The sequence below is a fragment of the Diadema setosum genome, chromosome 17, assembly GCF_964275005.1.
Source record: "Diadema setosum chromosome 17, eeDiaSeto1, whole genome shotgun sequence".
Taxonomy (NCBI): Eukaryota; Metazoa; Echinodermata; class Echinoidea; order Diadematoida; family Diadematidae; genus Diadema; species Diadema setosum.
In genome coordinates, this window is record NC_092701.1 from 304,885 (window position 1) to 317,429 (window position 12,545).

The window sequence follows — 12,545 nt, forward strand, 5'->3', positions numbered from 1 at the left end:
CGTGCATTGTTTACAACCGAGGGTTAATTTTTTACTTTCCTATTGTTTCTAACTGGCTGTCCCAATAAAACATCTATCTAATCTTCAGGATATGATACACGACGAACGAAATACAATCTTCTCAATAATGTAAAAACATTAATAGACATAATTCGGTCTGATTAAGACTACATTTCACAATTGATGAGATAACATCCAAGCACCAAAGAACGACATTTACTCGAGTGCCTTCCTTCCTTGATAGTCAGCGAGCAACTCTCTTAATGGTTTTCCGCCGATAGTTATGCCCTCTACCTGTAGCATAATGAACAAAAACACAATAGATCTTTTAAGTTTCCCGTAGCAATTCAAACCAATTTTTATTTTGCTCTTAATGATTTTTTTTTTGAAAAAAATCAACAACTAAGCAACACAGTTTAGCAATTACACTTTGCGTTCATGCTAATAAGAAATGATAAATCAAATTTACTGAAATAAAATAAATAAATCGGTAAAAATACCTATATATTTCGAAACATTCTCATAGTTAACACAGGCTTCAATGGATTATGGACGAATGACAGGAAGCCAACTCCATGTGATTACGATGTCAAGGTTTGTAAGATTTAATATGGTTCAATATTATCGTTGCAACGAAATTCTCGGGATTTCCTAGCGTTTTATAAAAGTTTCGTTATAGCTGAGCTGTAAGGTATATAATGAAGAGATCATAGATTATGATTTGGGGACCTGAATTTGTCTTTTGTTGTAATGGAAATTCCGGCATAAACTTGTTCGACGTAGTGAAGTACACCAGCTCCACTACTATTTCAGACAATAACATGGAACTACTATCAAATTGCATCGACCTGAACAGACGGATATCGGAAAGTACACAAATTAATCTTGTGTAATAAATGTTAATGTTTTGCTAAAAGGTTACCCAGTACGTACATTATTCATCGATAAACACAATATACTATGTCTAATACTTGCTTTATTGCGTGTGTCATGTGATTCCATAGTCGCGAAAAATATGTCAGGTAAGTTATGGAAGTTGAGATCGGCACGTTTGAGAACAGGCAGACGACAAAGAAATTCAGCAAGGTTTGCTGATGCTGCTGGCATTGATTCCCAACTTTGGTGTGACATCATTTTAAGCTTGCGGATCTGCAAAAAGGAGGAAAATAACAACAAACACGTGGATGTCTGAGGATGTGAATCTTTTAAGAATCAATATCAAATAATCTAAAATGTTTGTCTATAAGAAATACATATAAGAGGTAAAGATATCAAAAATAAAACAGTCTAGTGGCAGGTGTATGGAAGTTCTTATTCTCCTATTTTTGGTTTCTTTTCATTGTACAATTCAACGATTGCTCAATATTTGTTTTAAATTGAAAGAGGAATAAGAACAAAAGAGAGGAAAGACAGAAGAAGTTGATATTTGTTTTTAAAACCAAGGGTAAAACAAAGTCGTAATTTGATATACAATGGCTGTGGAGTCAAATATTTTGCCACATTACATTTTTTTCCAGAATCATCCCATATTGTAATTGTAATTCAACTGGCCGTCTATTTGCATGTAAGGTACTTATAACAGAGACTAAAGGACTATCTTAACGATACATCAGAAGTCGACTCAATCCTTCTCGTCGTTTCAATGAATTCGGCGCCTGCAATTCCCAGCATTATGGCAGTTCGTCAAATTTAGGGCAGAAAGTCCTTTCCGTAACCAAAGAATACTTCGCGACATGGGTAATTTTTATACAGACTCCAACCCAAATAATTTCTGTAACTACATGCTCCCACCTTGTCCACGTCGAACTTCATTTAAAATGAAAAGAAAAACAAACCAACACAGGAAAAAAAAACGCAAAAAATGAATGTCAAATTCGTCAAAACAACAAGACAGGAAAAAAAAAATAAGACAAATCTTTTAAAACATGGGTCGTGCGAAATGTGCGTCCCAAATGGTAACCTTTCACGAGAAACATACTTTCGTTACATTTTGGGGTATCGAATTTAATATAATCATATTCACAAATCCTTCAGCGTAATTGTAAACTTGTAATATAAGATCCCATTTTCTCCTCATGCAAAGGCCCGCCTAATCACATGAAGATGATTACGCTAATAACGTCATACATGACGTATCTAAAAACTGTCCCTTTTCTCCCTCTGAGTGCCCCGTTCTCTTGATAAAATAAAAAAGTAGTGTTCTCATTTTGCTGATGGTTTCGCTTTCTTTGTGATGAGTATCACTTTTCTTCTTTTAGCAATGACATTTCTCCAATTAAAACCCCCTTTCTATTTTCTAGGTGTCCTTTCAATTAATATTCCCTTCTACTGTCACTGATGAATACAATTTTCATCACGCATTCTCTAATAATCATAATTGTCATTTCTCTATGTATCATTTTCTTCACTGAAAGGGATCCTGGTTACATCAATAAATTTTGTTCGCTTCTTTACAAGTGACTTATTCTATGATGTTTAGAGATTAAGGTTAACTGCTTTCTTGCATTATCCACAACTTATCGATTTTGTTAAGGTGAATGTTAAAATACGTCATATGACTGTGCTAAAATAAAAAAAAATACGATGAATACATTGCATATGCGAATCCCTGTTACGATAAAGTTTTGCAGTATGTGTGTGGTTTCTTTTAACTAAAACAAAGTATTGATCACGGAAGCAGAAGAAAACTGAGCAGAAATACATACAATATCTTAGTGGAAAAAATGAGCGAAGAACCATCGGGATTCCAACCCGAGACCTATGGATTTCTAGCCCGTTGATCTACCGATTGAGCTATAGAAAGCCCTAGCTCGTTCCAGAAACCCTTAATTGTCATTGCTCAAATGGTCAGAAGCCATAACTGTGTGCATGTGTGTGGCACACACGCAAACAGATGGAAAGTGACCTAGTTCATTGATCTTTTGTTTTTGCAACTGAATTCATGTTTTCTACTGTGTTTGATTTGTCTTTTGTTGTTAATATTACATGAACGATCATGTATGCCTGACTGAAAACTTGTTGATTTTTGCATTTTTTTTTTTATTTTTGTGCCTTGGAGAAAAAAAAAACACCCAAAGCTGTTCACTCATATATGAAGCTTTCCTTTATATTGACTTACCACATTGTTAGGCAATTAAATTTCCTTTTATATGGTATATGATTCCAAAAAAAAGTTAGCCAAACATTCTATAAGAAATATAAACTTGAAAAAGCGTTTACTTTCTTTTTTTTGCGGAGTGTAAATTGCTTGTGCAATATTTAAAGCATTTCCCTATTTCTGAGTAGCAATAGTTCAAAAATCTTTGAACGATGTAAACACTAAACAAAAAGAAAGTTCCCCCTAAAAACGAACCTTTGTAATGTATGAATCAGGAACCTTTCAGGAAATCTGAGTACAGGATCATGTAGCTGTAATTCTGGGCTACCTTTCATTTCAGTTGATGACAGTGCGCAAAGTTATCGGCTTTTCTGCTGCAGAATTTAAATTTGATTTTTCTTTGTTTTTAATCTGCTAATTCAACCGTGAAATTACGTGAATTCTGTACAAAAACTGTTCAACACACGAATTCAATCTCAATATATTAACACGAGAAACATGTTAAATATGCAATTTTGGTAATTTTCCCCCGTATTCACTCAACCATGAATTTTTGTGCACAAGTCGCATGGTACGATAAGAAGCATATAAATTATACGTTGCATGCCTTTCAATCTTGGAAAATTGAAATTTTTTCCAACATCACCAAATCACAGTTGCAAAATTGAGCTTGTTAACTTTAAAATGTGACCATTTTGACTTTAAGTCTTGCTCACTCAAGTGTGAACAAGTGATATCCACTTAATTTCACATGAAAGGTAGCCGAAAAATACAGCTACATGGTCCTGTATTCAGATTTCCTGAAAGTTTCCTGATTGATAAATGACAGAGGTTTGTTTTAGGGGGAACTTACTTTTTGGATGCGAGTCTCTTCACTTTGTCTCCCTCTACAAATTAAATTTGTTAAGATCGCAACTTCCGACATTGTTACAATGTTACAATAACAATGTCGGAATTTCGGAGCTTGGGTATTTGTTCCATGTTCATCGTGTCACTGCAAGCAAGTAGGGACAGCCTGGTGGTAGTGTCGCTGCCCGGAAAGCAGTAGATGACAGGTTCGAGTCCCACTGGTTCCTTTTTTTTTTTTTTTGACATGTTTGTTAATTTACAGATCAGCAGTTGCGATCATAACGAATTTAATTTGTCAAGGGAGACAAAGTGAAGAAACTCCCATCTGAACCTTCACCCCTGTGAATGATATCTTTCTTTCCTTCAACTGTAATGGTTTTTGTTTAGTGTTTATTCATAATTGAGTTCGCGAATTTTCCAGTCTAATGGAAAATGTTTTTTCACAAACAGATATGGAATTAGTCATGGCCACTCCATATTTTTAGCAATGATAGATTTTAACTACACATTTGAAATAAGAGAAACCCTAAAACGAAGCATGAACTGGCTGCACTTTATGAGTTCTCAAGGCTTTTTAATATTATGGAGGATTTCAATTCATTAAGCGAATAAAATCATTGTGGTATAATTAAAAACTAGATATATCGCTACGGCTACTGATATGCCTCCGCCATAATGCATGGTTCTGGTCTATAGTACAATGTCTTGACAATGTGTGATGACAGTTTCACACGATTGGCAAAATATTAAAATGACAGGTTTGACACAAATGTGCTGAATGTTCTTTTTCCTAGAACTAGGTTCAATTGGATGAATGATTAAAATGTCAGAGTGCAGGTATTTGGGGATCTGATGATTTTTACTTGACTTTTGACCCTTTTATAAGTTTATGCATTGAGTAATTTTCATGGTATTGAGAAAAAGTATAATTTCAGTATCAAATGGGAAAATAGCATTATCTAAACCTGGCCTTTCACCTTTGACCTCACAGTTCCAAAGAGAATCACTGTTAGGTTGAACATGCATGAATATGTAAGTTTCATGATGATACCTCGAGTTACTTTCGAGATATGGAGGAAAAAGTGCAATTTAGCACTTTCACTTGACCTTTGACCTTTTGACCTTTGACCTTTTGGCAAGAAACTTCCCCAAAAATATACATTGGGTAATACATGCCATACATCAAGTTTAAAAAAAAAAAAAAAACCTTCAGGCATATTGCATTTTAAGGAAAGTAGTGATATTTTGAGGAGTTGACCTTGACCTTTGACCCCCTGACCTTTGACCCATGACCCCCAACTTCCCTAGATAATCACTGTCCATCGGTACAAGCATATATACTAAGTTCCATGAAGATACCTTGAACCATTTGCGAGATATGGAGAAAAACATGAAATTTCAATTTTTTTCTTCACAAAATAACCTGTGACCTTTGACCTTTGACCCTGTGACCCTAAAATCCACATAAAGTATCATCCCCCAAGGATATACCCTCATACCAAGTTTGATGTTAAACCACCACACGGTTCTTGAGATATTGACAAAAACAAAACGGGACGGACGGACGTACGGACGTACGGACGGACGGACGGACGGACAGACGGACAGACGGACGGACGGACGGACGGAAGGACGGACGGACGACCCGAAAACATAATGCCTCCGGCCACTTCGTTGCGGAGGCATAAACAAATGTATTTAGCAATCGAAACAATACACTACGAGCACTACAATTCTATGATTCACTACGTATCACGACGGTCCGTAAATTTTCAGCTATAAAAAACACCCTGAAAAGAGCATTTCAACCTATTGAATAAGCTCTAGTGGGAGATCTTGGCCTAATCTATTCCTGAATAATGGTTGGCTTACCGCTTTAACGAATTAATCCGGAAAAGAAATAAGTTTCTCATGCACAAGTCTCTAAGCTTTCAAAAACACAGCGCACTTCCATTCAGGGGCTGCTGTGAACCTAGCTGTGAACGTAGTGTTGATGCTATCAGCTATGCGTATATAAGCGTCCCCATTGCACGGCGCGCAACTAGCAGCTGAAATGAACGTCGCTGTGAGTAACGTCCTTGTTACGGCACATTTTGTTAAATGTGCAGTTACAAAAATGTGTCGTGACATGTTCCGACACATTTTGGTAACTGCACATTTTGGCAAATTTACCAAAATGTGCAGGACATTGACGGCACATTTTGGTAACTTTCTGCTGCTCCACAATCATCACAAAAACAAATTAAAACTGTATTGCAACTTATGACCCAGTACTATGAAAGTGCCATGGCAACACAGGGTCTTAATACATTGACATATCTATGCCAGAAAAATGCTCCCCCCCCCCCCCGCAAAATTACTAGCACTGAACACTTGTGCTGCATTGAACAATTATTGATCACTTTAAATTAATTTTTACTCGGAATGCTAAATCTCCTACTAATGCACTTGACCTACAAGTACTTTAATACAACTTTGGGACCCTACCCTCTAAGAGTGATCCTCACCAAGTCTGATTGTCTGAAATCCGCCCACTGGTTCTGAAGAAGATGAACATTTATTCACCCCCCCCCCCTCCCGGTCTGCAAGGTTGATACCGTGGGTATTCCCATAAACAAATGATTCTTCAGCTGTAAAGATAACCACGTACAACATATCTTGCGTGTAATGCTTTTTGGCCTGGAACACAAATTTCGACGTATTTCCCCCGGGGGGATCCCCATGGGGGCAATATGCCCAACTGGAACAACCTTATTACCCATCCTCCTACAGATGATCGCCCCTAAAAACAAAAAGTGATCAAAATGTAAGCTAAAAAGTGTATTGTCTACCTTTACTGCAGGAACGTATCACATTACTTCCTTGACCGAATCAATTCTCAAGCCAATCCATGGATGTTCAGTTCACATTTTGGTAACAAATTTCTTTTCCCAAAATGTGCAATTTACCAAAATGTGCCGTAAGAATCCTGCCTCAGGATGTAGGCGCAGTGGCACATTATACACCCATCCTTAAAACTTCACCGTGACTTTGAATACGGCTTGTTTTCATGGATGTAGCCATGTTTACTCAAGTTTTGCGTCTGAATTCCAATGACTATATCAAAAGAGATTACCCAAAAATATGTGCTTCGAGGGCGGGCGACAATTTGTACCGTCAGCCCCGAGCACAAATTGTCGCCAGAAAAAAATAAGACTATTTATGCTTGGGCGCCAATCTGTGCCGTTAGGTTCATGCATAATTTGACGCCTGTTTCAGGAGGTGACAATTTGTGCCGGGGTGGCAATTTGTGCCGGGGTGACAATTTGTCTAAATTTGTCTTCCTTGTTCGTGGTTTAACATATTATGAAACAGGCATGGTGGTACCTTCGAAAACTGTAATTCCCTAAAGCTACTATAGAAATTGGAACATATCACACTAAAACTGGATTAATTTGCAAAACAATAATCCTCATAGTAACATCTTTCATGTGCCATGTCGCATGGAGAGTTTATAGGCCTACACATTTTAGCTCGGTCGATGCGTGCCAGCAGTGTTGTTTCCTACTAATGGCATCTCTGCATGAAATCAGATCGGAATCCGTTTTCCGATTTTGGTAAGGAAGCACTCTCTAAAACTGCTATGTTTGTCATGTTATTTGTTATGATTACATAAATTTATGTTTGGTGAAAGACGAATGTTTCATACCAGATCTTGGGAGTTCATCCTTCGAGAAATTGAAACAGTTTGAAATTGCAAGTAAATTTGCAATACCTCTTTGAAAAATATAATGCGGACAAGGCATTTTAAATGAAAGAAATATAATCATTTAGAGGGGTGAAGTTCAGGTGTGAGTTTCTACAATAAGTATTATGTCTTCCTCTACAAATTACTAAATTCCTCAAAAAAGTCTTGTATTTCTAATATGATAGATCATGTTTCTCTTACAACTACATCATTTTATTCAAATTTGACATCGTAAGAAAGCCTGATTAATTTTCTTTACAACGCCAACTCACTTGTTTACATTATGCATTCATGGAATGCACAGTACGACTGAGTATGAGGAAAAGTCAAATGCTAAATATTGCAAAAAAGAGCAAACGTGTTATGCCAAGCAGTATAATTCCCATTTGCTTTGTCGTTTCAGGGAAGGAATGTGCTTGAAAAGAATACATTGTGAGATTATCACTAGATTCCAGGCCTCATCCATGAATCGAAAACTGCAGTAGTATCTGCAGACAGAATAAAGGTTGACCAAGCAGTCATCTATATAAAGTGTAGAAAATGGGAGTTTTTGAAAGTGCTCTCATTTCAGCATTGCTTATTCCAGTGGCGTTTTTTAACCAAACATTATCAATAGCAGAATTGTTGCGACTTTCTACTTTTGATTTTTCTCCATACTCAGCTTTTTTGCACATTCCAATAACACCGGTCCCAACCATAGCAAGTTAGGTGTAATTTTTACGATAATTAATCAGGCCTTCTCATGATGCCATGTTTAATGATATGCCAGGATAAGAGATATATGCCACATCAAATTTTCATTGCAGAACTTATAACAAACGGATATTGTGGGGCAATTACGACACTATGTGAGCAATTGTGATTGTTCAAGGCACTGCAGTGTGGTGACTAATTTTGACACATTCTTTTCTGCCCTTGAGGTAAACAGTGAATTCGTTAACTTTCTAGAGGAATATATTATGAACAACCACTAATATGGGAATACAAAAACTGGGTTGTGTTAAAACAGATTGCGAGAAACCAGAACCCAGTCAATTGAGACAGTATTTTTTTTTTGGCATTTCAAAAGATTATTGTCGCTTGTTTTTCGTCTTTCCCGTCTGTCGTCTCCCTTCCGTCTGTTTGGCAGTTTCATCTTCTTTTCTTGAGAGTTAGGACGAATTACGGTACGGCAAACTTTGACATATCATCTATACCAGTGCATACAGCATGAGCAAGAACTTAATAAAAGATATAGTTGAGTCTGTGGAGGACGGCGGGTATGAATTATCGACACACCACAGCATAAGATAACTCTGTTATCATCAACACTACATAATATGCAGAGACGCAAAGCAAAATATGTCATCAAAAACAACAAATATCATGTAAGTAATTGATAACAAAGTAGTTTTATTTAAACATATGGGAATAATACAAATAAAGAAAATAGAACGTGCCTCAAATTTATTCGCGAAATTAAAGCCATCGGCATATGAGATAAAGCAATCACACCCTTTAACTCTCTGCCGTTCGTACAGGTCTGTAGTTCTTAAGTTTTGTGAGAGTTCCTCTTTCTTAGGTTCGTCGTCATATATTAAATTAACGCTTTCTAAATGCCGTATTGGTAGAAAATTGAGATAATTTCACATAGTAAAGATTGTCGATAATTATTCAAATGAACAAAGGCAGAAGGTACGAAGAAAGTCTGTGGGGATGCCTTATACGCTCCCTACGTACAGATTTAGTGCAGCCAACTCATTCGCGAGATGGGTGTTAGTATTAGTCATGTTTCATGACCGAGGCAATGGCAAATTCTCGTCGCTCTGAAAACAGAGGGAGGTGGTTTGCTGTGACAGACATGTTTTTCAATAACATAAAGCCTACATATGACCATGCACCACAAAACCAACAGAAAGTCGCCAGACAGTGATTTTCAGTAAGGGCAGATTCTGAAAGAGTAGACTCTAAACTTTAAAAGGATGTATAACTAAATACTGGAAAGAGCGCACGCATTCTGCAACGTTCTGGAAATGGTGAATAGAGAAGCAGAAATAGAATTAGAATGCGGTAAGATTATTTCTTCAATTTTGTGAAGGATTATAATGAAGGTAAATATTGTTCATTTAAGCAACGTTCATGATCCCAGTTTTAAAACCTTTATAATTACGCCCAGATCATAAATCCACAACGTCATTAATGATAGGTTTGTCGAACGCCATTGTACACGTAAGCAGATGAATTCGAAAATGATCTATGGGCATAACAGGTCCGAACCCTCTAAAAAAACGAAATGATGTAAAAGAATAGGGCTGTATATTATATATATATATATATATATATATGTATATTATATATATATATATATATATATATTACTGCATAACAAACAATATGCTTTCTCCACATCCTGAAACAAGATTCCTGAGGTTGTTTCATAAAGCTATTCGTAAAGTTACGAACGACTTACGAGCGACTGGTGATCAGTTCTTGTGTTGAATAAGGAAATTTTTGATAAGTATAGCACATCAGAACTGATCACCAGTCTAGTAAGTTGTTCGTAACTTTACGATCGGCTTTATGAAACAGGGCCCAGGTATTGTTCTCACGAACGATAATGATAACAAACAACAAGTTATCTCGGGATATGTAGTACAAGATTACTGTTACTATTTTGGATGCATATGGGATAAAAACCAAGCGGACCTTCTCTTTCTTACAGCTCGTGTGATTTTAAATCTTCAAAGAATTCCGAGATCATCAATATCTGTAAAGCTCTTAATAGTGAAGTCTTGAAAGTGTTGTTACATTGTGAAAATATTTGAATAAGCGTGGGGTATTATCTCTAGATGTTCTCTGCAAAAAGCGTTGTGCTCATGGGGGGGGGGGGGACCCGTTACAATTCAATTTTCAATTCAATTTTTATTTTCCACTCATGGGGTGGAACACTCTCGTCAGTAAAAGGCTGGTTTTCAGAGGGGTCAACAACAGTGTTTGATTGCAGTAGGCTGAGGATTATTTTTCAATGCATTACTATCATTAACAAGTTAATTCAATACCTATCGAACGTGCTTTGTTTTCAGGCAATCAGTACACTTTCCAATGACAAAAATAGACGAATTATTGAACCGTTCGAGGCACTCCAGTCCAGTGATTAATGTAGCCATATACGTTTCTGTGCTTATAGTTAACAGTGAATTTGTTAACATTCTGATGAAGTATATGATCAATCATTAATTTAAGAATACACATTATTTGTGTCAGAAAAAAAAACATAAAAAGGAAGGTACAGTCAATGGAAGACGGTGGGTATGAAGTATAATAATCATCAACACACCATGATGTCACCTTGTCATCGTAAACACTGCATATATGCGGTGCTCACTCTTCCGCTTCATTATTCAAACTCTAACAAGCATTTACCTATCGAATATTTTTGCTTTTCTGTTTGCTTTTACTTGAGGTCTATCTTAAATGACCGTACAAATAATATTCTGATAGTAAATATTGTGATAAAAAGTCTTAAGAGTAATAGTGAGAAAAAAATGAATCAAATACGGATCATAGGCATGGAAAATTTAAATTATGCATACTTCTTGTGGATCATACCTGCAATGATGATGCTAAGTAAGCGGCTGTTGAGAAGAACTTGTCAGGCCAGAAATTGCATGTCAAAGTGAATATCCAAAGGTATGGCAATGTACACACCCATCGGGCCAAGCCTTCTCCCATCGAGGAGTGATATTTACAATTTTTGTCACTGCTCTGAAAATGCAACGTCAGATCTTCAATCTGTACAAACGCAGAGAAATAAAGCAAAACATGTCATCAGAAACAACAATATCATGAAAATAAGGAATAACAAAGAAGTCTTATTTCAACATATGGATTCAAAGGATTCCGTGATCGTCAAGGCCTGTAGTGCTTTCAATAGTGAAGTTTTGATAGTGTTGTTACATTGTGAAAACTATGTGTCGATAAACTGTTTGTCATAAATGTCGTGTACATAACCATATTTGATGTAACGGAATTAAGCAGAAATAAATCAAATCAAATCAAAATATTTGAATAACCGTGGGGGATTAACACATTTTCTACGCAAAGAGCGTTGTGCTCATGGGGTGAGGGGAACCATAACAGTGTTTGATTCCAGTAAGCTGAGGATTATTTGTCAATGAATTACTATCACCAACAAGTCTAATGACACAAGTCATGATTCAATTCAATACCTATCGAGCGTGCTTTCTTCTCAGGCAGGCAGTACACTTGCAAAGACAAAAATAGACGAATTATTGAATCGTTCGAGGCACTGCAGTCCGGTGATTAATGTATAGCCACATTCTTTTCCGTGCTTTTTGTAAACGGTGAATTTTCGTTAACATTCTGATGAAGTAAATGACCAATCACGTTTTATGAATACACATAATTTGTTTAAAAAAGCAGACTACCAGTGACCAGAACCCTGTCAATTGAGTCTCTAATCTAATTTGTGCATTTCTCAAGATTATTGTCGCTTGTTATTTGTCTTTCCCCGTCTGTCGTCTCCCTTCCTTCTGTTTGACAGTTTCATCTTCTTTTCTTGAGAGTTAAGACAAATTACGGTAGTCGGCAAACTCTGACATATTATCCATACAATTGTATACAGCAAGAGCAAGAACGTTTACATAAAAAGAAAGATTAAGTCAATGGAGGACGATGGGCATAAAGTATATTCATTGTATTGTCAAAATACCATGAAGTAACCCTGTCATCGTAAACACTGCATACATGCGATGTTCACTCTTCCTGCACATTATTCCAATTCTAAGAAGCATTCAACTAACGAATATTTTTTGCTTTTCTGTTTGTTTTTACTTGAGGTCTATCTTAAATGACCGTACAAATAATATTCTG

At 36.5% G+C, this 12,545-nt stretch overlaps 1 protein-coding gene across 1 annotated transcript in view; it reads right to left on the reverse strand.

Annotated features, from left to right (window-relative positions):
• Positions 1 to 216: 216 nt before the first annotated feature.
• Positions 217 to 12,545, reverse strand: part of LOC140241083 (uncharacterized) — a 196,074-nt gene continuing 183,745 nt past the window's right edge. Inside the window, exons 23-25 of the mRNA XM_072320850.1 lie at positions 11,262 to 11,444; positions 972 to 1,149; positions 217 to 290 (exon numbers count right to left, since the gene is read on the reverse strand). Coding sequence (XP_072176951.1) covers positions 217 to 290; positions 972 to 1,149; positions 11,262 to 11,444 — 435 coding nt within the window. The remainder of the gene's footprint in view (positions 291 to 971; positions 1,150 to 11,261; positions 11,445 to 12,545) is intronic.